General features: G+C 42.2%; 1 protein-coding gene across 4 annotated transcripts in view; it reads right to left on the bottom strand.

Annotated features, from left to right (window-relative positions):
• Positions 1-7,941, bottom strand: part of PAK3 (p21 protein (Cdc42/Rac)-activated kinase 3) — a 35,282-nt gene extending 27,341 nt beyond the window's left edge. For 2 of the 4 annotated variants that reach the window (XM_009997144.1, XM_009997146.1), the window contains exons 1-2: positions 7,741-7,915; positions 2,221-2,321 (exon numbers count right to left, since the gene is read on the bottom strand). In XM_009997144.1, the coding sequence (XP_009995446.1) occupies positions 2,221-2,321; positions 7,741-7,915 (276 nt within the window). Of the gene's footprint in view, positions 1-2,220; positions 2,322-7,735 lie in introns of all 4 variants that reach the window. The other 2 variants (XM_009997145.1, XM_009997147.1) reach the window with 2 other exon arrangements.
• Between the last annotated feature and the right edge of the window lie 17,494 nt (positions 7,942-25,435).

The following is a 25,435-nucleotide window of genomic DNA, read 5'->3' as shown; positions in this document are numbered from 1 at the left end:
CATACCACACAACTATCCAGCTGATACACAGGTTGTATCCAGGTTGGGACAAATCAAACATGCCTAACATGCAACATAAAGCTTGCATCTGGAGTTAGCTGGGAGCTGGCAACTAGTTCTGAGTGGTGCAAAAATGCTCTTGCTTTGACTAACATTTTACTCCTTTAAGGACTGCAGCATTAAGTCCCGTGCTGGCAAGCTGCACAGAGGAAGTCACCTGTCCCTTGGGTTTGTTTTGAATTGGTTAGAGCCTTCTCAAACTGCAGCACTGCACTGCCAGGCTTCAGGAACAAGTATGACTGTAGCAATAATGTGTAATTGTGAAACAGCAGCCTTTTAATGTCCACTGTTTTCAAAAAAGATACTAAAAAGAAATCATTCTACAGCAATAGAGCTGGACATATTCAACTGTGTACAATCGCTATGTTCTGTAAAAGGCCAGGACCTGTGCTGGTGGCATTCAGCATGAAACAAGTACTCAAAAATCTCTTATGCTAGAGACTATTTTGACACACTGAATGGTAACAACATTCAAACTAATCCAAACCATGATCTCTGGAGTACTTGTGAGAGTGCTCGTGCTTAGAACTGAAGCATGTTAACTTCAGCGTCCCTCCTTCTTGTTCCAGCTGGCAGGGATGTGAAACTAACTAGGATCCCCATCACCAGCCAGTCTACAAGAGAACACAACTGGGACCCATCGCCTTTGCACAACGGAACACATCTGAAGCACAGGGTAGAAATAAAGGCAGAAAGGAAGAACAAATAAAGAGTAAGAACAGCTGAACTTTTAATGGAAAAGAGTGAAATGAGGAGGGAGGGGAGGGGAGGGGAGGGGGAAGGAAAATGAAGAAAGGAAAATACAGACAGGAAGAAAGGATGCAAACACAAAAGGGAGAAAACAAAAGCAGAAAGTAACACAATAGATAACATGATACCAAGATAAAGAGAACGGCACTGAATGTTAACCTGAACAATAAAGTGCATAGAGTGAGAGATGAAGAGGAAAGAAAGAGGAAAACCAAAATAGACAGCAGGAAAAACACAATTTTAAAAGCCTTACGTGAAGTTTTTGATCACAAGTGACCACATCTGGGCTTTTAAAATAAGCATTTAATCAAGCTCTAGCATTTGGCATAGAATAAATTTTGAAGTAAGATTTTATGTGACATCTGTCTTAAAAAGGCTAATTTACTAGTCCACATATTTTAAATGTAGCTGTGTTTCCTAATTACTTAGGATAATTCAATTTCACCACTCCTCTGAAGACATGCTGACATTAAATGTCTTTTTTTCCCTTCTATTTTTATTGGTTTTATTACAATTGCTACTACTATTGTAGCATACAGAAAATTTCCAGTTTTCTGAAATTTTTGAGAGACAAAAGTAGCAATGAAAGTCCAGGCAAATTATTTGTCCCATCCTGTTTGGTGTATGCAGCCAGTCTGCACTAGCAGACACTACAATTTGACACATGGTGGTAACACAGTCTGACCACTTAGCTCACAGGGTACTACTGATGGTACAGAGAATTGCTCATCTCTCCTCCCACCTCCACAGCTCAACCAAATGTAAGCTTACTGCCATCTTAGCTTTAAGGACTAATGGTTTCAGGACCTAAGTAGTAGTTTGAGAGTAAATGCTTTGAAGCCCCTGCACACTTCAAGGAGCTTCTATCAGACTCTTTTTTCCCAACACTTCATGGTGATGTAAGCAGAGAAAGCTGGCTGCTATTTTATTAACGGGTAGAAACATGTTTGATCACCTAAGTCCATGGACATATTTTGAAGGATAATAAATCAAAATGGACTTCCACTGCTGCTTTTTGGGTGTCTCCAAGGGTTATCTGTAGAGCAGCTGGACTTAGCACTTTGGGGGAGATTGTCTACACCAAGACATAAACTAAGCATGTGTGGGGGTTTTTAATGCTCTTCCAAAGACACTGAATAACCAACCCCTGTAGCAGCTTTTGGGACTGACAAAAGCATACACCTACATTCATCCTAGTTTCCATTTTCCAGACACTCCGCTGACAAACCTTGGAGAAAAAAAAAAGCAGCCTGAATCAGAAGTAAAGCACTCCAAATCCTAAGCCAAACAAATAAATATCTCTTTCTTCACAGCCTGGCTGCTGTCATCTGACGTTTCTGGCATCAAGAGGTTATTTTACCATCAAGAAACTAGAAGCTCTGGTAGGCAGGCAATACAGTGGTTACTTACTGTAAATTCTCCAGTGACAGCATCAAATCCCACATGAATGGTATGTTCAAAGTCTGAAGGAAGAGAGATCTCAGGACGTTCTTTCTCTTTCTTCTTGTTGGCTAGAGGTAAAACGTTAACACGCACTTATTTTCTGCACAGTTTTTAAATGTTCACAATCAGGTGTGCTCAAAATAGTATTTTACAAGTGGCAAACAAATCCACTAATATTCATTTTACTTCATAAATAGACCCAAGCTAATATACCAGCAGCCTGTCACCCCCTCTTTGGGAAGATCTAGAAGTTGATATTTCTTTCTGGTTTCTCTCTGATCAGTGTCACGGTTGCCAAAGCAAGCTGTTCATGAAGTAGCATTCTTAGGCTCTCTCCCACCAGTATTTCTATTATCTGTTCTATTCATATCTAGCAACTAACTCCTGTTTGACTTTGCTCTGTGGGATCCTGCAGAAGTAAAGCACCCATAGCACATGTTCATGCCTGTGTGTGCGTATGTCTTTTCTCCAGCATGCTCTGATCCCGTTGTCAAGTTCAGCCTAATCAGAGAAGAGAGGTATTTTAAGATAACCAGGTTCTCACAAGCTGTGTTAAAACAGGCAGCTCAGGACAAGACCAAGATCCTACTCCTTTTACTCAAGAGTAAAGGGCTGAAGCAGTCGCTCTGGATTACAAACCACAGGCCCTGCATGTCAACAAGATCCTAGAAACAACACTGGAAAAGCTTCATTTGAGATCTCAGATAACTAAGACATATAATCATAAAACCCAGGCTTTATTAGTCTCCAGGAATCTCTTGTTTTGAAATCACAGTATTTACAGAGTGTAGAGTATCTTACTGAAGGAGACAGACTTGGAAGTCAGTCAATCTGCATATGCTTCTCATCTCCCTCCTCTTTCAACACCTTTTTAAAGTAACATCACTTGTGGTCATCCCTCTGCTGTGCTTTTTACTACTGATAAATCTCACTTCAGCCCAGTTTTACTGAGCCTGATTGAGAATAAAAGAATAAAAGCTGAGACAAGCTGCCTTCATTCTGATACACCAAGAATCCATGATCAACAGAGATTTCTCTAAAAACGTGACAATAATGACAGTTCTGGACAACTCCCAAACACACAAATACAGCATTAACCCACATTCAAACATCTATCCTGCTGGCAGGTACCTGCAATACTTGGCTTCCCTGCAGAACCAGCATGCTCAAAGACTAACTACCACAAGGTTGAATAATACAGTACAGAGCTATCTCTAAGATCATCTCTAGTACCAGTAATGTATCTTTAACAGCTGAGAGGGGAAGTGACATTTTACCAAATAGATTTGTCATTTCAGTGGAAAATTATGTGCCAATGATTGGAACAGAAAAAAATACTACAGTGCTCACTTGAAGTATGCGAGAGTTATGAACACAAACTCAGGAAATGAGACAAACATAGAGCACCCGTGTAGAACACAAAAAAGTCACATTAACTCTCAACTTTAAAGAGAACAATCTGTCACTCAGGATCCCACCTCTCCTCTGCTGCCCTTCTTACCAGTTTAATCTGTGTCTGGTTTACATATCCTCATCGTGGTCCTGAGCAGGCTCGCTATATAGATCTAATGTGACAGCACACTAAGAGTTGTAAGAAACCCAGAGACATATGAGAGGTTTATACTGTCCCTATCACAATGGGACTCTATTTCAGGATTTCTAAAGGCCAGTGCATCACCATTTATTAATGATAATATGAAAATGAACACATATGCCACGGTTATACATTAGCAGGAAAGAAAAGACCCGTTGTTGAGGTCCTGTCTTTGCCTTACACATTGCTTCAGTGCAGGGCCAGTGACAGCCACACTGCACACCAAAACCAGACAATTTTATGTCTGTCTTAATTCAAAAGCAACCATCCCCTTCTATCAATATCAACCAGGATGGAGCTTTGTGAAATCTATTTTCTAGCACATCAGTCTTCTAACATAAAGCACTACTATGCTCATGGAATTTTAATTAACATTTTCCTTCTGTGTTTTAGTATTATGTTTGCTAGCTTTGTAACTTCACCTAGGAGACTCATGGAAAGGCTGAATTCACCATTTATCAGCATCCCTCCCAGCCTGGGCTGTCTTTGCTCACAGATAGCAGCTCCACAAGGCTTCTCTTTGTATATCTTTCTTATTCTACCTTACAGCCTCCTTTAGCTGGAAGATACTCTGCTCTTTGTAATTACAGAGTATTTTGGATGTTTCCAATCCTTTCTCTGCATTGCTGCATTTATCATCCCTAAATAATTTTCACCTTTTGTCTGTACTGCACACCTCTACACTATGTAAACTGATCAATTATTTTCATTTAGCATTCAGTAAAGATGGCAGCAATATATCAAATACAAATGCAAAGGCTTTTGCCCTTCTTTTATCTCTTAAGATGATATACTGTTTAATTTTTAGGATAGACATTGCCTGTTACAAGATGTCATCTCCATTCAGCATAGATAACCTTCTATTGTAGATAACAAAGCTGGCTTCTCCTGCCTCATCATTTGCAAGAAAATGCAGTAAAAATTAGATTTAAAGGATCATAAAATTCAGTTCAAAGCAACAGTCAAATCAAGATGCAAAACCAGGAATTGCAGAAAACGTTCCATTAAAAGTACCTAGGCCTCTCCTGCCAGGACAAGCATTCCAACTCAGACTAAGAAGTCTGACACTTCTGTCTGTGCCCTGCAACTTAAATCACTTCTGCTTTATGTAAGCTGGAAAAATGATATGAAAAGGCACGACTTCTCTGAAACAATGACTGACTGGATTCAAGTGGGTTATACTGGACATTCCTACTTGAATTTCTTATAAATGCTCAACACAGTATTCTCCTGCTGCACAGCAGTTAGCTATGAGGGCCACGCACACCACCTCAGCAACTTTACAGATTAAAAAAGAACAAGGAAAGACTGCTGTGCCTTCCACAGTCGGCATCCTCATAATCATTATTATTTTAAAAGAGCAGTTGTTGGGGGAAAAAAATGTGACTCAGCTAAGTGGCAGCTTTTCTCCAGAGAGGGAGGAAGGGCTTGACCTCATGTTTACGCCCTCCTGTTCTTTTGCCTCCTCTTCATCTCATTCTGTTCCCTCCTCCATCTCCTCCTGCATCCATGTTACTCATACTGACCTCCCATCCTTTTTCCTGCTCTGCACGTCCTGTCCTACTCAGGCAGCCTTGGCCTTTCTCTTTCTCCTCCATCAATCTTAACCCTGCTGGGTTTTTCTCCTTCTCTCTTATTTTTCTGTACAGGAGGCAATCAAATGACTAAAGGTCAGTCTGCTCCCATCCACAGCTAAGTCTAAAGCAGCTCCAATGGGAGTATATAATTTACCCCTGGGAAATAGGGTACCATACCCCAGAGATGGGGGGTGAGAGGAGCTACACCAAGGAACATAAGGAGGTCAAGTGCTATGGGAAGAAGCAGGACACTAACGCCTACGTGTCTTGTTTTGACTGTAGAAACACAGAGGGGCCCCACTGAGCCATCAGCAGTTGCCAAAACTCGTTTTAAACAGAGGAGTGCTGAAACCCTAACTGAAAACCCTACCCTCTAACAGAGAAGTGATTGCAGAAGATTCCTGGTCCCTGAGAACAGCCATCCCAGCATACGCCACTGCCCTGGAGAGAACAGCATATCCATCCCCACAGACGTCCTCTCTGGTGAGCAAATGAAAGACAATACAGTTTGCACAGATTCAGACAGAAACACTCTGCCATGGTGTTTTCTTCATGTTCTGTGTACTATTATCTGTTATGGACTATTAATACAAATTTGTGGTGCTACAAAGCACTGCACTGGATGAAAGCAGCCACATTAATCACCTTCATTTTAAAAGCAGGACTCTCAAAACTGTGTCACTGAGTCTGTGAAGCATGCACATACCAGCTGATACCTGGATCGACAAGCCAACCCAGAGAGGAAACCACCTGAAGCAGCTTGGCCAGCCAGCCTAAACTTCCTCCATTTATTATTTCACCCAACAAAATTAAGCTATAAATCTTAACTCACTTTCCCTCACAGTCACATTTAAAATCATGATACTTCTATCTTTCCTAAAACTGCTCTCACTGGTAGTTAATTATATCTATTTTTAATGTCACTGATCATTTCCAGGAGGGGTTGTTTCTGGACCTCCCCATTTCTGCATTCATTTCATACAGCACCTCCTGTTTAAGAAATGTTCCCTCAGAGAAGGATAATATCCTGCTGACAGTCAGGGGAAGAAGCGACCCGAGTCCTTCCAGGAATTAAACAGGACAGCAGAGCAACATGGGTGAGCTGGACTCCAAGGGGATGACCGCAGTTCCATAGCTCTGAGCTCTCCTTGGAGGACAGCAATACACATCAAAGGCAGAATCCCTCTTGAAATCCACCTAGATTTCACTTTGCTGATCACAACTCTCTGAGGCCAGCATTTCAGCCAATTTTGGGGCCCACCTCACTGTCCACTTCTCTAGACTGTACTTCATGAGTTTCTCTGCAAGGACCCTACAGGAGGCTGTGTTGAACACATTAGAAATAACACCCACTGCTCTCTCTTCACCAAGTCTGTCATGTCCAGGTAGATATATGTCATGTCCCGTCAATATGGTTCAGCACATATTCCCCTTCCTAAATCCATGCTGACTATTCTTGATCACATCCTTTTCCTTCATTTGCATGGAAATGATTTCCAGGAGGATTCCTCCACTAGCTTCCCAGGGACCAAGGTAAGACTGACTAGCCCACAGCTCCCCAGATCCTCCTTCTTAAAGACAGAGTGACATAACCTTCCAAAGATAACCAGGAGCGGTCCTACAGTAACATAAGCCAGGTCGCCCAGCACTTGTTGGTGCAGTCTGTCAGTTCCCATGGCATTACAAAAAAAAAGAGATTCCTTAATTCTGTAAATACACTAACTCAAAACACACTTGATACTTTCTGCAAATGCATTTTTGAAGAACGCAACTGAAATGCTGTTTCCTGAATGTTTAAAAGACTCTCTTGCTATAACCATACCTAGCAGGTCTTACACCAAGCCTTTCTGCGTCCACTCTTGACTGCAAAAACAAGCAAGAAGAGCCCATCTCCTATTCCTGGAATGTAAGTGCATTGAAAAAAACCCAACCAAACAAGTGTCGAGCAGATTGCCTTATCACTTCTGCAAATGTATTTTCAAATGTACACAACCTCATATCTGTTTTTACTGCAAATGCAAAGCAAAATCCAAAGGAAAGGATTCCTTGGATTAACTGTGAAGTTGTTTTTAAAAGGCAAGTAGCACAACGTGTGCAGGCTGAATTGGCTTTTCGAAGACAGATGTAACTGACTGAACACCTCCTCCTCTTTTGAAACGTTACTAGAGTAATTGGAACAGAAGCCTTTGTAAGCACTTTACCATGTTCTGCAACAGAAACAGAAAGAAAACAGTGGTAGAAAGTAAGCACAGCAACCAAAACCCAACAGAAAGCAAAGGGAGATGAAGCCACCCATTCGCACTGCTGATACTTTACTTTTATCCCCTCCTCCTGGGAAGATAGAGCGAAGCCTGGCTTTCTTGTTCTTCTCCTCAGGGGCCATGGGGAGCGGTTTTGAACTATGGTTTAGTGCTGAAGAATCGCGATTGTTGCTGTTCATTCTCAACGGTGGGGCTGGAGGTTTCTCTTCAATATCCAGACTATCGGACATCTTCAGCAGCCCTCACAGCCTCCTGCAAAAGCAGAACAGAAAGCATGCCTGTCAAGTAAAGGTGCCAAGGCTGGAGTCCTTGTGTGGAAAGAGGGCAAGACAAGCATTCTAGTGGAATAAGAAAGCCTCTCTATTAGAAGTTTGCCTGAATAAGGCTACTGCTGGTTGCTATAAATAAATGCAGTGGCAAATTCCTAAATATCAATGTATTATCATTAAAATAAAGCTATTTTAAATCAATGTTGAAGGCTTGAAAACATTTTTATTTACACCTTATTTTCTGTAGTTGTTTACAAGCCAAATTTTCCTTTAACACCAGACTTCCAAAGCAAAATGGAAATGATGTACTGAAACTACCTAGTGAACCATTTTTATGATGGAAGAAACAAAGCGCATGTTAGGGGTGTATGGACAGCAAACATTTTGTTCCTTCCCTGCTCTGTGTTTGGAGAGGGTTTAGCCCTGAGAGTGTGGAGCTTCAAAAGGAATGATCTGCTCAAAGGAAAGTCTTGCAGAAGTACCACACAGACATTCTTTGTATATAAAAATGAGTAATACATTTGCTTTAAAAAAATAAATCAAAATCCATGTAGGAAAATGATAACAGCTTAAGTTTTCCTCACAGGTCTGTCACCGTAAGAGTGTTTGTGGCATCGTGAAGTCCCAAATATGGTACATCAGCAAGGGAGGGACATGTACAGACTTATGTTGACTGTTGACAAGGGTACTGATCTAAGACAAAAAATGCCCATAAACTTTGACAAAACTTTTTTAAGTTGGGAAAACACAGGGCAATAAGACTTTGAATTCCTAATCTTTCTAGTGTCTCTTAAATATAAAAGTTCAAGGCTGGATTAAGCAGCTGCTTTAATGAACAAGCAATGCTTGGTAAAATGAACTGGTTTAAGACCTGAAAATAGAGTATGATCTCAGACAGATCAGATGTGATGTGGGCTACACTAAATATTTTTTAAAGTTTACAATTCCAACCCTTCTGAAATCAATGCATTTCAAGTGGCTCCTTTTATGGAAGACCACTGTGCATACATTACAGATCTCTCCTTGTGCTCATTCACAGGTAACACAAGTTACTGCAGTCATCAGCTACTCTCTTAAATTTAAAATGAAGCAACTTATGTTTTCCAGCTGTGAAAGTTGTAGTTTTTTTACAGCCAGACACGGAGACTGTCACTTAAACAAGGAGGTCCTGAACGTCAACTGGTACCAGCATCACTGCTCTCACTCTGGTCAGGTAAAGCTGCCATGGTTGAGGGTTTTGGGGGTTGCTTGGTTGATTAACAACTCAGGTTAAATTTTTCAACGATTGCACTTATTTTGATATAGCTGGAATGTTGACAGGATTTCCAGCAGATATATAGGGGATTAACAATTCCATATTGCCTTAACTGAGAATACCTGCCACATAAAAACTAAATGGCCAACTGAAACAATTAGAGATGTTCACTCTAGACTGTTTTCCGTGATGTGGCCCTATTAGCTTTTGTTACCATTTTGAAATTATGACACATAAAACGATGACTTTTTTTTATTATTCGACTTACAATTTTATTTTCATTTAAATGAGGTCCCAAAATGTCAGATCTGAGATTCAAATCATCTGCCCAGTGACAAGAACAATAAATGAAATATGCCATCACATCTCTGTTTTGCACCAGTCCGTAGGTCCACAAAATGGGGTTCCTAAACATGTGGATCCCCAAGGAAACCCAGGGTCACACAGTTGAAAATCCCAGCAACAGCCTGTCCCAGCCCAGTACATACAGCACTAAGTGGGGATTCTGGAGATTCACAAACATGCACTTGAAGACATCAGTGACCCCAGCTGCTCATCCTCATCAGCAAGCAGTTTGTATGAGGACTCTTCCCAGCTGACTTCATCAACTGGTTTGTGCTAAATCAGAGATTTGAGCTGTTCTGGTTTATTTTGCTTGCAGTCAACTAGGGAGAGCTCAAACAATTGCTCCACTGGTAGGTAAGTATGGTCTTCACCAGCCAAGGGGGACGTCTACTCATAGGCTCAAGCCTTATATGAACTACCAGATCTTTCTTACACCATGGAGTTGCTTACCTCCACCTGTATGCTGCAAAGGTAATACTGAACCACAGGCAGCCAACAACCAGGTGTTGTTCCCCCTTTGCCTTCAGGCCTAGAAGCATGGACAAGACCATGCACCCTTAACTAATATAGTCAGGCATTGAAGGCAGCTGTCAAATAAAACATGTTCTTGTAATTTGAAACACAACACTTGGGAAGGCAGAAAAGTGATCCTTCACAGAAAATCACTGTCCCCAGCATGTGCCTGGTCCCCATGAGAGTGCTCTGCTGACAGCCCGGCTGTCCAGATAGAGATCTAGTGGTAGACCTGCCCTGGTGATGGAGGAACATGGCTCACCTTCCAATGGAAGTGCATACGTAGGCAGTGATGTACTCTGTATGACCAAGGAATAGTTGTAATTGTGCCAAGCCTAGGGCTTCTGCTGATCAATCTTTCAAGTATAGACTCGCCTATTGACCTAGAGAACTCAATGCTTTGGTACATTTAGGTCAAACAGTTAACTTTACTAATTATTGTGAATTCTATCCTGAAATGCAGGTTTTCCAGTAATGGGGGTGGGGAAGCCAGTAATGAAAAATACCGTAAGATAACATGAAGAAGTATATGTGCCATGTGTGTTACCCTGGTGAAGGGAAAGCACACCATGCCCAGGTATTCCTGTACATGGAAACATGAGGGATTCCCCAACTCATTAATCCCAACAGAGACATCTGGACATGGCTCCCTGTTCTTCCAGCTCCTCCTTTATGAGCTGATGGCAGAAGAGGCTCTTACTTTCTCTTTAAGCCACCTACAAATACTCTTTCCAGTGCTCCAGCCAGCCTTCACTCCCTGACATCACTGGCATGAGGCTGACCACAGAAGCACCAAGGCACATTTTAAGCTTGTTATCAAAAGCAAGACAGTTATTCTGTGAAGTCCATTATAGGGCACAAGGTTTCAGCTGTCCCTCAGAATGGGACGACTGTATCAGTCACTGTATCTATTTGTAAACAATGCCAGTTTGCTGAAATAGGTCCTCCCACGGGATTGCATTCCACAAAGAATACCATTAACGGTTTCTGGCCCAATTTGCCTATGATGTAATTATTTCCAAGATTTTGAAAGGAACACTATATTTTGTTCAGAGCTGTTTCAGGCTCAGTTTCAAGAACTGTACAAAGCTCTTTTATTCATTTCTACACCAGAAAAAAAAAAAAAAAAAGGAAGAAAAAAATAAAAGAGGAGTGAAGATAGCCTAAAAGGTTTAATGGTGGATATTAACTTTCTAAAGCTGGTCTAAATGAAAACTAAAGTTAAACCACAAGGCATTACACCCCAAGAGACTTAAAATTTCTGGTTTTCCTGATCAGAGCCCATCTGCTCTTCCTTTCATTCTGATTTTGGTAACTTCCATATACCACTGCATCATAACAAAAAAAACCATTCACTATCAATTAAGACTTCTGTTTTTAAGTGGTTTGTACTGATTCACTCCAACCTTAACTTACAGAAAACCTATAAAGAATGGAGGGCCATCGAGACATACAGAAATTTCTCAGGTTTACAATGCTGAGAAGTGTCAACAGCCTAATAGCCCAAGTTAAACTCCATCATTGGGCCAGCTTTTCCTGTCATAATAGCAAGTCTTTGGTCCTGATAGTCTTGTTTTGCACAGGACAACCCACCCAAAATCACCTTTTGCTGTTGAAAATCAGTATGCTGTATCTACACATTTAGTAAAACAGTTAAATTTTGGAGTTCTCAATTTTTCTTTTTTAGGAATTTGTTATTTTGTGGGTTATTTTAAATAAAAGGATATTGATAAGACTGGAAGGTGAAATGACTGGACATCAGGAAGCATTTCTTTACAGAAGAGGCAACTGAACACTGGAATATGCTTCCTAGGGAGGTGGCTGATGGCCCAAGACTGTCACTGTTTTAAGATGCATTTGGACAATGCCATTAACAACTTTTGGTGAGTCTCATGCCCAAAGGATTGCAAAATCCACAGGACCCTAACTGAAAGGTAGGGAGCAGTTCCAGGGTCTCTGATCTAATATCCCACAGCCCTCACAAGCTCAGGGAGACACCATGACATTGGTTTGCACTCCTGTCACATTTTTTTGACTCTTCGTGCACCCCTAAGTGCTAGAGAATAAATTTTTAAAAAGCAGAACTGAGATTGCAGAACAATTCTACAGTGGAGATTAGAGCTCAGCACACAGACCTGTGAAACAGTGTGCCCCACTTCTACACACTGCTACAACACAGCAACCAGAGCACTTCAGCACTGCAGAGTTGTGACTGCCACCCAGGCTGTCAGCAGGGACAGCCTTCAGAAGAGGCCAGCCTGTGCTCACAAAGAGGACAGAAGACAGTCTTCCTCTCTCAGTCCTCAAAGACCTCTTGAGTGTGACCAAGGCAGTGTTGGCAAACCTTTTAAAAGAGATTTGTAAGATGACAGCATGTGTACAACAGAGAGGACAGCTACCAAATAGCTACCCCACTTCCAGAGAAAATTCCTTCAAATGCCTGTTAGCTTTAAGGAAGGCATTTAAAGAATCACGCGGTTGTACCAAAACAGGAAAGTGTATTGAAGTATGCGCAACAGTTGGACTTGAACTTAAACGTCTTTTCCAACAAAAACAATTCTATGGTTCTGTGTTACCTAGGCTTCACAACCAAATGGCAAAAGCTGAAAATAATTTTTTCAGCCAGGTCAGTTGCTTCTACACAACTATCACAGGGTTGTAAAAGACGATCCAATGTCCCTTGCCTTCCTCTCCATCTCTTCCAAACACCAGTTTTGTTAAGTGCAAAGACAAACATTGACTTTAAAAACATGGCATATGGCTTCTCAATGACTCAATTTCCCCTTTGGAAAAGCCTGTCTCACAGTATTTTTCTATCTAGCTCTTGCCAAGCTAGGAAGTAGAGAGGATGAAAGATACTTGAGGCACCCAAATGTCTTCAAAACAATACACAAAAATTTTGATTCAATTCAGTTCAAGTTCAGAGCAGAATCTCATGCTGGGCCTTTATCCCAGTAAGCCCTTCACCCCTGTGTGTCTGGGGAATACTGTTTATAGATAGATCTTGAATAGCTTTCTTAGGTTAGTCACGTTATTTCAATGTCTGCAGCATTCAGACGTGGCTGGTTCCAATTAAAACTCACAAAGAGTATCCTGTTTGCAGAGACACTGGTGTTCATTTTCAAAGCCTCAGAGATACTATTTGAGCTTGTGATGCATCAAAACTGTTTCTAAGATCCTTTCACTGGAAGAAGCCATGCCAATATTCAGGCAGTAGCTTTGCAAATGTAACTTGAAGATGCAATGCTTGCTTTTTGTTTATAAATATACCTCCTGCAAAAAGATACTTTATTACTTCGCATATATGGGCCAAATTCTGCTCCCAGTGATACTCATCTGTTTCCCAGAAATCAATGGTGATGTAACTGAGAAGGATTCTCTCTAGATAGTGAGTACTGAGACAGTCTGTTAAGCACTATCTGAAAGTATTTATACAGTACTTTCCAGACCAGATGCAGAAGAACACTATCTGCTCTCCTACACCTGCATGCTTACTTGCAGTTTTCTTAAAGTTCATTAGAAAGAGCAGCCGGTTAGCTGTGCAGAACGCATGCAGTCACAGCTTCACTACTGACATGGAAGATGTTAACTGTCTTCTCCGTGAAACTTGGTTAAAGTAAAATATTGATGCCTTTTTGATTAAAATAAAAAGGGCTACACTCAGCTAAAGCTGACACAGCCCAGCCTGTGCACTCAGGTCCATAATGCCCCCAGGACAGTCTACCCTCAGCTCCTTCTGCCGTGGGTGCCTGTACCAGGAGGGAGTACAGGGAAGGCTCTGCAGGCAGGACAGACAGTTTGGGCTCCTCACTGCCTTTGGGAGTAAAGACAACCTTCTGGGGCCTCCTGCACATGCATGTGTTGCAAAACACCCATTGCTTCTCTTCTTTATATAACCCCAAAAAGGGCAGCATTCATACAAACTACAGAAAGAATTACAACCCCAGAATCCATAACACTTCATTTCCATACTGCCTTTCATACAACTGTCTCAAAGCACAACACAAACATCTGCCAACTCAGCCTCCCCGCTCCCCTCACAGACAGGTAGGTAAACATGCTCTGCAATGAGCAAATTATTCAAACAGAGTAATTTCTTTGCCGAATGTACTCTCTGTTTCTGTTTGCAGACACCCTGTAAGCAGCTCATTATGTTCTCCAATTTATTAATCTATTCAGAAGTTATCCTCTGAAACTTGCTACAAGTAACTTCTGGCCTCTGAAATAGCTGTTCACAAGCAGCTCGATGTCTGGAGGGGATATTTTGAATTCAGGTTGTATCCAAGCAAAACTACCCTGGTCACAAGGACTAGTAACAGTCTGTTTTCTGAGATGGGATAAACACACTTCTGTTAGGAATTGCAGCATTAAGAATTTTACTAAGTGACTTACTAATACTGGTTTAAAATTCACTCAACAGTGCACTTGCAGTGATACTGGTAAAAAATCAATACAGGAGGGATGTGAACACAGTAGTTGTGAGTTTAATGGTTCTAACTAAATATTTATTCAGATTATTTATTATGTCCTATGTCTGGACCTCAAGACCCCAGTTACATAGCTAAGAGCTCGGAATGGTTTGAATTAGTGGAGCTTGTCACAACTGATGAAAGTAACGTGCAAATTTTTATTTTTCTCCGGCTTAACTTGTATTTGACAGCACTTTCCAGGAAATGCCCCTCAAGGATCTCTCTTCTTCAAATGCTTAGTCTACCTATCTAAATACACTCATTTCCACAACTCCTTCTCTGCGAAGTGCCGATGCAACCACAGGCAACAATTTACAAAATGCATCTGACTTCTGTCTCACAACACCCTTCAGCCCACCCACTTCAAGTGCCTCTTCCCACATGCAGGAATCTCCCTCTGCTGCTCTGCAGACTCCCAACACCCTGTATATGCTCCCACTACACTTCAGGACTCCTGACAAAGGTTCACTTTTTCAAGTGTAACTAGTATTGGGACCTGCCCAGGTTTTACCAGATCAGCCCTCACCTTCCCTCTCTGTCCAAAGAACACACTCTTAGCAATGTTCTTCAGGTGGCGGTCCCAAAAAGCAAAACATGGGATTATTTTTGCATCACTACAGCCAGTGATGATTGAAGTTCGGTGTGTATTTAAGGGCTGTGCTTAACCAGTGCTTAATGTATGAGATAACATGAACAAAGACGGAGGTTTCAGCACATCAGAGAGACACCATGTAAGAAAAACTGGACTGAGTTGGAGTCCCTCTCCACTCCACTGGGACAGGGCTGAGCACACCAGGAGCCCAGCCTGTTTTCTTTGTGGGTGTTTTTTAATCACATCAAAACAAAAGCAATCCGTTCCTGCCACAATCCTGGCCACTCACTGAACTGCTTGAGCTTTGGGATGGCTACATGACCTGGGAGGGGAAGATGTATGTGCATAGAGGGTGTGGGGCAGAGTATCAGCTTTCCACATGAAAACTTGCCCAGGCATTCAGTAATTAAACTTCATAACAGCACAGGAAGGAGAAGAAGTATATTCCTAACAGCTTCAAGTAAGTGCGGATCTTGCAGCATCAGAAGCTTGCAAAGTGGTTGCAAAATCATCTAATGCACAAACTCACATAACAGAAACAAGCAGAAAGAGGGAGTATGGGCAAATGCATGTTCAAAGCTTGTCAGGAAAGCCCCTGTGGTAACTCTATGTAAGGCAGCCTCTTGGTCATGCTTGTTTTAAAAATATTGCTAGTATATGGATTTTAAGTCTTTAAAAAATGGACTTTTAGGTAGCTATTTTTGACACGTAAGGGGACTTAACTTCATATAACAAAGGTATGGACACATCATACCCTGGTGATGCAGAAAAGCTAGCTGGGTCACTAGGACACTTCTGCAACCCAGAGCAAGCAGGGAGTTTCCCACCCTCCTGGCTGCCTTGGGAAGAGCCACCAGCACCTCCACCCCCTCGTACTCAATGCCAGACAGCTACATGGGTATTTTTGTCATGTTTTCTTCAACTTTTTCATGTTTTGAAACAAAAAGGCTGTTTTCTAAGCCACTGAATCTGGAGATATGCTTACACTTCCAGAGCAATGGACGCTCCAGAAGCAGCTGAAAGAGAAAAGAAGTGAAGGGCATCAAAATGAGGTGGAAGCTCCCAGAACTATCTCTCTCCATGGAGGCCAAAGGTCTTTTTTTTCCTTTTTTTTTTTTTCTCCTTTTAATGCAATGGGAAACATCGTCCTGAGATTGACAAGAATTCATGAAAAAGTACCTAGAAGGGGCATTTGTATGCAAGAGGAAAATCAGGAAATCTTAACACACTCTTTAGCTTTTTATTTACACAGCTGAAGGCCTCCACAAAGCAGAAACAGAGGTCTCAAGATCAACTGTGCCTTATCAAATATCCTACATTGCACAGGATTGCACTCCTTGCCTTGTCTACATATGAAACTATCCGTATGGAAAGAAGTGTGGATTTAAACCATTGGAGAAAGACTGAAATAATTCTCCATAGGAACTTTATTATTCCTAGTCCAGAGACTGAGCCTCAGGTTGGCTTTTGTTCTGGAGGAGTCAAATGTAAGCCAAGAAAAGCTACTTATTGGAGACAGCAACATCACAACTGTAGCAATAAAAATTTTGTTACTTTAATTTGGATTAAAATAGCCTAGACAAATTGTTTTGAGTTCTAACTTGAATTAGCAACTTCAAGTCCATCTTGAAGCAGGGTCCAAAATCAGGTATGAGAAGCCAGCCCCTACTTCCAGTGTAGAAACAAAGCCTCCCCTTTCCTTCTTGCATCCCAAAAGTGATTTAAATTATTTCTAACTGTCAATTAACATGGACCAGTCACTGACCCCAACTCACCTGACACGTAGTAATCCTTCAGCCACGGTGAGGGTCTGTAACCCATGTTGCCGAATGATTATTTCAGGTTCAAGCTGAACACTTGTTCGCTCACTTAATTGGCCGGTCAACCTGAGTACAAAGATTCATGCTCTCCAACATGGTCTTCTTCTGATATAACACAGCATTTGTGCTGGGAAGCCTTATATTACAGCAGTGTCTTTGCAGTGGCTTGACCAAAGGGCTGTGATTAAATCAATTCAGCTGGAGAAAGACAAGGCATCAAACCAATCCAGGGAACTCAAACCTGGCCTTGGTCTTTACAAGAACAGTTACAGTGCAACAGACACTTGCAACATTAATCTGACAGGGTTTGAGCAGTACCTATATTTATACAGTGAGGAGCACACTATTCTTGCTTTCACAGATCACAACTCAGCAAAAGAATTTCACCCTTTTCTCATAATTCCTGGTGAAGATGTGTTAAATGCTAATATACACTAGCCTAGTGAGGTACCAGGCCACCATACATCCCTCAGCTATACCTGAGAAATACCCAGGAAAAATCATGCTGTGGTACTGCATCCATGCAAATGTCTCTTATTTTACACACGTCTCTTTCTGCAGAAGATGATGCAAAGCTCCCTTTTGCCAGTATATCTGGAACAATGTAAAGGCAATGTCATCACTTCTTACTGGCAGGAAGACACTGCTTGCTTCTGTCAACACAGCTTCAGGATGTGTAGGTTGACCTGCCAGTTACTCCACTGGCCTCAGACAGCTTGTGAGTCTACTTGCCGTGTGCTCCTTTTTGTCCTCTCTTCCTTTCTGTGCCTCTCCAGCACGCAGGCATTTGGGTGCAGGGTTTCTCTCCAGCTTACACACACAGCACCACATGGTGTCTGTGTCTACACTCTCAGCAGAGCAACAACACACATTTCAGCTTAAAATGAACTTGGAGCATCCCAAAGCAGAGACTAAGGTCAGTTCCACCCAGTCTGCTCTATCACAGCAGAGGAAAGGCTGACTGCCCCACAAAACACCTGCACAGCAGCTTTAATTCGGCCACTATCAAGCAGAGTTGTGATGCTGGTGATTTGGGCAGAGCATTCACCAGTCACAGGGTTTGGAACATGTGAGCTTGCTCTCAATCTCTCCCTTACTATGTAAACAATATCAAAGGAAGCCTCCTCTTCCTTGGACTTCCATAATAAAATTTCTATATATAAGTAACTCCTAGAATTCATATATTTTGGGCACTCTAAACTCCTACTGAACTCCAGCTGGTGCATTAAAACTGTTTTAAATAAACCATTTGGCATCTTGTCTACTATGTTTTAAATTTTGTTTATGTAAAAAAAGGAATCAAAGTTTTGAAGAAGAGAGGGGAAAAAGAAAAAAAAAAAGACCAGTTTTTTCTCTACTTCCACCCAGTCTGCTCTATCACAGCAGAGGAAAGGCTGACTGCCCCACAAAACACCTGCACAGCAGCTTTAATTCGGCCACTATCAAGCAGAGTTGTGATGCTGGTGATTTGGGCAGAGCATTCACCAGTCACAGGGTTTGGAACATGTGAGCTTGCTCTCAATCTCTCCCTTACTATGTAAACAATATCAAAGGAAGCCTCCTCTTCCTTGGACTTCCATAATAAAATTTCTATATATAAGTAACTCCTAGAATTCATATATTTTGGGCACTCTAAACTCCTACTGAACTCCAGCTGGTGCATTAAAACTGTTTTAAATAAACCATTTGGCATCTTGTCTACTATGTTTTAAATTTTGTTTATGTAAAAAAAGGAATCAAAGTTTTGAAGAAGAGAGGGGAAAAAGAAAAAAAAAAAGGACCAGTTTCTCTGCTACTCATATTCTCTGCAGATGTTGGTACTTTCTCTTCCCTTCCATAGTCTGTTCTCTACTTGACATACCCACATAAGACACGCCATGATAAACACAACCAGGTGAATCCCCCAGCCCATACCCACACTAACAATATTCACCAAAGACATGCCACAGCCCCTTCCCATGCAACAGTCCCCATGGGCAGAGCAAGAGCTGGTTTTGCATGGAGACACAGGTATGAAGCTCTCCAGGAGGCCAGCAAGGAGGGTACACCATGCCAGCTACAGCTCCCCTCTGCTGAATCACCAGCCCACGCTCCACTAGACACACGCAGCCCAAGCCAACATCTGGCAACTTCCACAACTATGAAAGAGATGAGGAAGGAGCATGATAATGCCAGTCATTGAAAATTAGACAGTTGCAATTCCCAGCACCTTCCAGACACCTTTTAGTTTATTTTGCCTTTGCAATTCTTGGACTGCAAGCTAAGAAACTTGCTGTAGTAAACAACACTAAACACTTGAGACAGAGGAGAAGGATGAATTTGACACTTAAAAGACTTAACTCGAGGCCACCTCAGGATTGCCAGGCAGAGTTGTGAGGTGAATCCCACTCCAAGAAGTAAAAATAAAGAACAAGGACCATGGAATGGACTTCAGGCCTCCAAATGCCACAAGCAGTAACAGACACCAACACCACATGTCAAGATCTGCTGTACTGATCTTCCCAACATACCTTCATCTTAACGGTATGTTTGGAAGGACATAGTTCCTGCCTCCAGGTAAGGAAAGAGCAAAGCCCAGGCTGTTACATGCCATTCACCTGGCAGGTGGATACGTTCCAGATTCTGCATCTTTTTAAGGCACTAGGGCAGGAAGGCATTCATATCCCCATTTACTTCCCCAGGGACAACGTTTTGCCTCTTATTCTTTGCCAGGCCTTTTATTTACAGTTGACTAGATTTATATATCTAATATTCACCTGCTACGTTAGTGATCTTATCGTGCGTAATGGCACATCTACCTTGGGGGTATTATGGATCTGGAGCAGTCAGAGAGGGAAATGAAGCAGTTGCTGCATGCACTTCTTTCCAGTTGTCAGCTAGACCCTGCCTTCAGAGCAGCAGGATGGGAAGATTAGGAGAGCAAACGTACAAATGTTATTCTTAAATAGGTCAAGGAAGAAATGACACCTATATGCAGAAAGCAAAACAAGATCCACACAATAAATCTGTTCTTTTCTCAGGTATCACAACTCCCTGGTATTTATAAACTGCTAAAACAGGGATTCAACACCTCATTGCTCAAAAAAATAATCCCTTGCTCCCTTCTGTTTGTTGCTTCTTGCCTGACTCCACATTACAACAGAGAAAAAGTTCACCATTCTCTTAACACCTAAATGAAAAAATAAAGAGTTCCAGGGAATGTATTTGTCCATAATCTCCTGCATAGTTTACAACAACCATGCCTAAGAACCCTGGGCCCAGCACAGGACAAAAACAACCTCCCCCCAAAAGGCGGTGGCATCCAGAAGTAAGGACAACCCAGACTCAGTCACCATAAGGAAGAGTGCCTGAGTTAGCAGGGACCATTCTGATTTTGGAAATGGCACCATGTCCATGCTACAAATCCCAGTTAGAGCAACTGGTAAGCATCTCATACTTCTGGGTTTCATTCCTGTTTCCTACAAACTGTCACTAGGACAAACCACTTAGCTTCTCTGTACAATCACAGATGCCTTGTCCGAAGAACCTGGGAGCACATTTGAAAGTCACTGGTGCAAAAGGACACATCTTCTTATATATGCAGACAAGAGCCAAGCCACATTGCTTCCCAACACATCACGATACCGCTATTTCTGAAGGTTTCTGTCAAGAACATGCAGAACCATCTGCACTTGCTCCTTTAAAAAGGAAGTGCCTCCACTGCACAGTAGGTGTTTCTAAAGCAGCTTGAGGTGATAACGCAAATCCCTATGGAAATCCAAACTCCCAGAGCAGCAGCTGACACTAAGGCTATCTTGTATCAGGTCAAAGAAAGCAACAAAAATCAGGAAGGATCAAAAAGCAGAGAAACAAGTAAAAAAACAAAAAAGCGAGGAAGAGGAAAGAGAACAGGACCCAAAATAGACTTCTTGTGCCAGGCACACATCAGATGTATGGCATAAAGGTTTTGCAAAGAAACTTGTTCTTAAAACAGCTCTTCAACGTTTACCCTGCTGCTGGCTGAAGCATACTACTGTTTGACACCCCCTACTTTCTATTTACAACAAATTTAGGCCTTAAAAAAACCCTGAAGTACATTTATTGAGAAATTTGAGGCACAAAATGACAGCCGCATTGTTATATATTCTACAAGAAGCACAGCAGGCTGAGAACTGGGGAGAAAAACAGACAAGCTGTATGCAAGAAACAGATGTCCCCAAGAACCTTAACAGCTCCCCTGCCTGTCTTTACCCTCAAGTCATTACAAACAAGGGCCAGGGGTTTGGAGGTGCACTGCTTCCCTCAGACACACACCTGGAGGTGGGCACTTGGGCACACAGCCTGGAGAGCCTGGGCAAGGGCACCAACAGCAGCAGTGAGGAGGCAAATCCAGCTGCACTGACACAGCACACTGTGCCTGAGCAAACACACCTGATACAGATACAGTACTTATACAGAGACAGCTCACAACCAGCCAACTTGGAAGATCTCTGCAGTACCAGCTCAGCAAATGAACTGATTCTTCATAGTCTAGCTCTGCATAAGAAGCTGCCAGCCATTCTACAGCTATGGTTGCTGCTGTGCCATTAAAGAGCAGTTTGATTCCAGCTGGACTGTAGAGCCAGTTGCAATGGTAAGAGGCAATCTCAGATGGGAGAAATGCCACCAAACTTTGTAAGCTTAGAATAAAAACATCGTTCTGAGGTCAGTGGGCAAATACAAGTTGTTTAATAAAAACCCCTTAAAAAATCAGAGGCATTACCCTGTAGCTTGACAGAAGCTGACAGAACCACTCACTGCTCAGAAGCATGGCCATGCAAATATGAAATGATAAACATATTTGATAAAGAAATATCATCATCATTTTCATAGAAACTTACGTCCCTAGAAGAGACTTTGATTAAAAACTAAGAACAGAAAAAAAGAACACATTAAACCAGTTAAAGCCACACTACCAGGTCACAAATACTAACTGTGATCTAAGAATCCCCACTGAGTGAGCCTGTTTCTAGTGAGGTTAATTCCTGACCCTACATTTACTACTGCTAAGGCTTTTAAAGATATTTTTAGAGCAAAAGATGCAGTAAGTACTTTGCAGTGTACTGAACTGAAGAAGCTCTGCAGATTCTGCAACACCACTCTGAAATCTGGGAAAATCTGAGGCCATCAGCCCACACTGCAGCAACAGGCACACCTAAGGGATCAAGAACCTCCATCCGAGGGCTCAAGGTCCTCAGCAGCAGGGGGTGGGGTCAGGTCATCTCAGGGAGCACGGCCAGACAACAGGTCCCACCCCAGCTGGAAGGGCTGCTCACCAGCCTGCTGTCTCCATGAAGCAGGGCAAGGCTGGAGGCAGTCATGGCCAAGAGCTGGGAACACTGGTAGCACAGCCCTGGCTGCCTCCCACTGAGGTAGAGACCTAGATCTGTCCTCATCTCTTGAGCCACTCAAAGAAGCTGGTACATAAGAAGTTGCTCTGCTACTAGCACAATTTTCTTATCTCCTCCCTACTTTGCAGCCTTAGGCAGATCCCTGCTCTTCCCTGCCCAGTCCTCAGGTACCAAAGTGCTACACAGCAGCTCAGAGCAATAACCAGATGCTTCAGAAGCAAACCTAAGAAGCCAGTAACCTATACCACTTACCAGCTGATGCTTAACAGGTCACAATGTACATTTGCTCAGACAGAAAAGGAGTCACCAGCTACACTCCCTGGAATGTGACATTTCCATCCACACCTTACCAGTCACCAGCACTGTCTGGGCTACAAGCCTGGAGAAAGGACCACAAAAACAATCCCAAGGAGTACATCTGAGGGATAAATGTCTATTTTCTTCAGAGAGCAGCACCATACAGCACTTCCCAACTGGTAACTGCACCAATGGCAGCAAACACACACAGAATGCAACGTGCATGTCTCAGTGGAAGACAAGAGATTAACACACCAATTATTACCTAACTCTCAGTGATTTCAGAGCGCTGCAGACAGTAAAGCAATACTGGTTCCTTGGCAGGCCAGATCACAAGAAAAAAATACTACCTTCTCTTTGCAAACTTACATATCAAAATACACCAGCCACAAATGTCCTCAGAACTTCTGTTGGTAACATGCACCATTGCCAGATGTCCTCTTTAGTGCCACTATCACAGGTGAAACAAGTTACAGCAAACAAAATACACCTGCTTACAACCCAATCTTTGCTAGCAATGCTTGGCAGCTCACAGATCCACACAGATGAGGGCTTGGAGAAAATTATGGTGGAAAACCAGACAAATACCTATTAGTGTAAATGTCTGGGGCTTTTTCCCCCCCCTTTAGTAATAAAGTTCAGAGGGAAACCGAAGAGCAGCCTTTATGAAAAGGGAGCAACAACCCATCCTGTTTGGTTAGTCTCCACAACTGAATGAAAACATCCTCACACTTTTAAGACATGAAGGTTCTTTTGCAAAATTAATAATTTCTTGCAACTCAAACAGCTTTTATTTGCTATCAAACAAAATAAGACAGTAAAACCTTTGTGTACCATAGAAAATATTTACCTCATATTAAGTAAACTTCTCCCCAAGGTGCAGGCACAACTGTAAACAGGAGGAAATGTTAAGAAGAGATGGTAGAAGCTGTTTGCAACTACACACCTCAAAGCCAGAAGGGATACGAAATTGGATCTCCTCTCTTCAGGAGTAAAGAAAATTGTCACAAAGAAACACAAATTATTTATTAAAGAGAGTATGATACCATGGGGAAACAAAACAAAACGAAACCTAAAATAATCTAGATGCAGATACTCCTTATCAAGAGAAACCAGGTAACACTAGAGAGAAGACAGCTCTTTCCTCTACTATCTTTAATTCAATTCTGCTTATCAGCATCATCATTACAGCTAAAAGTGCAAGGACTTTAACACATTTAGGGTCTTATTCAATTCCCACTGAAATCATCAAACAGACTCCAATAATGCTATATCAGGTTTCTATGAGCCCTTCCAATCTGAAAAACTAAACACTCCTTTAAGAACAAAATTAATTCAGCTTCCTTGCCTTTGTGAGGAAACTGCCCTGGCTGCTTGCCCCTTCTCTGACTCAGACACACTTGGCCCAGTCCTGCAAGGGAGCAAATTCCCTCTGCTCCCACTGAAGTCAAGGCCATTTCTAAAGCTCAGCATGCTGAAACCCAGGCTGCCTGCCACACAGGGGCCAAACGCCAGCATGCCAGCCAGCAAATGCAAAAACCCTGGGAAGAAAGTGTGAAGGCAAAGCCCATGGCTCCAAATAGGCAGTCCTGTATCATTTTCTGTGTATGCCAGGCACGTCCAAAGCCCTGCTGTAACAGTGGGCCCACTTCTCCATTTCACCCTGGGACCTGAAAGTCTCAGTCAGGTTGATGCAGAATGACATGCACACTTGAATGAGCTTCCACTGGAAAATATGGGCCATCGCATCATAGTTTATTACTATTTCATTATCTTCAGATTCATTTCAGTCTGCAATAGCTCCTAAATAAATGCAACACTTTACAGATCTTGCTCCTGTATTGCTGTGTTTTAAAATATTTTTCTTCCATTATCTAGAAAATTTTTATATAAAATGACAATGCTTTGTGCATCTGAAGAGTCATTTATCTCAGGTTTACAAAATTCTTCACCCCTTGATACCATGGGAAGCTGAACACAGCTTACCTGAGTTAGCCAGAACACAGGCAACAGTCTGCAAAGAGCTTACAAATTAGGAAATCAATGCACAGAGATTAAATTACCACTCCAAATTGTCTTAATAAATCTATGGACGTAAAAATGAGATAAATTAACTAACATGCCACCACCTGAGCCCAAATTCCTCTTCTTGATCTCTAGCATTCACTACTAGCAGTTTTAAGCTCCCTAGCCAAGAAATACAACCGGAGTTCCTAGGTTCTGCCCCCTGTACACACAGCATCTAATATATAAAATCTATATTCTGAATTAAATTGTACAAAGCATCTCCTCTACTCCAGAGAATAGCAATCACTTCCAGATAAAGACAATGACAGCAAAATCACCTTTTGCCCTAGTGTACAGCTACAGTTGTTAGCTATCCACTATCCAGAACAGTCCAGTGCAGATAGAGGCCTATGAAGAGTCAGCTTAACACTCCTCTGCCCCTGAGCCATCAGGTGGTTTGCAGCGCTAAGTCTTACCTGCCACCCAGCTGCGTTGTCCTCGTAAAGGTGCATACCCTCTTGCTTACCTCGATACTTTGACATTTAAGCACTTTCCTACAGCTACACAGGCACGTGTACCTGGTATCAACAAACAGCTACATGGCCGTTCGCTCAACTCCCCCCCCCCGGGGGATGAGGAGGACAAAGGCCTACTAGAAGCTCATGGGTTGAGACAAAGGACAAGGGGGGTTCTTCACCGATTAAGGTCACAGGCAAAACAACTCAATTAATGTCACACTAATCCAACGCATACAGGACACAGACAACACAAAGAGCAGTGCTTACACTCATTACCCCACCCCTCCCTTCTCCCC

This window comes from Chaetura pelagica, unplaced genomic scaffold (assembly GCF_000747805.2).
Source record: "Chaetura pelagica isolate M959 unplaced genomic scaffold, ChaPel_1.0 scaffold344, whole genome shotgun sequence".
Classification (NCBI taxonomy): Eukaryota; Metazoa; Chordata; class Aves; order Apodiformes; family Apodidae; genus Chaetura; species Chaetura pelagica.
The sequence above is the reverse complement of the archived record's forward strand: the minus strand, read 5'-3'. Positions and strand labels throughout refer to the sequence as shown.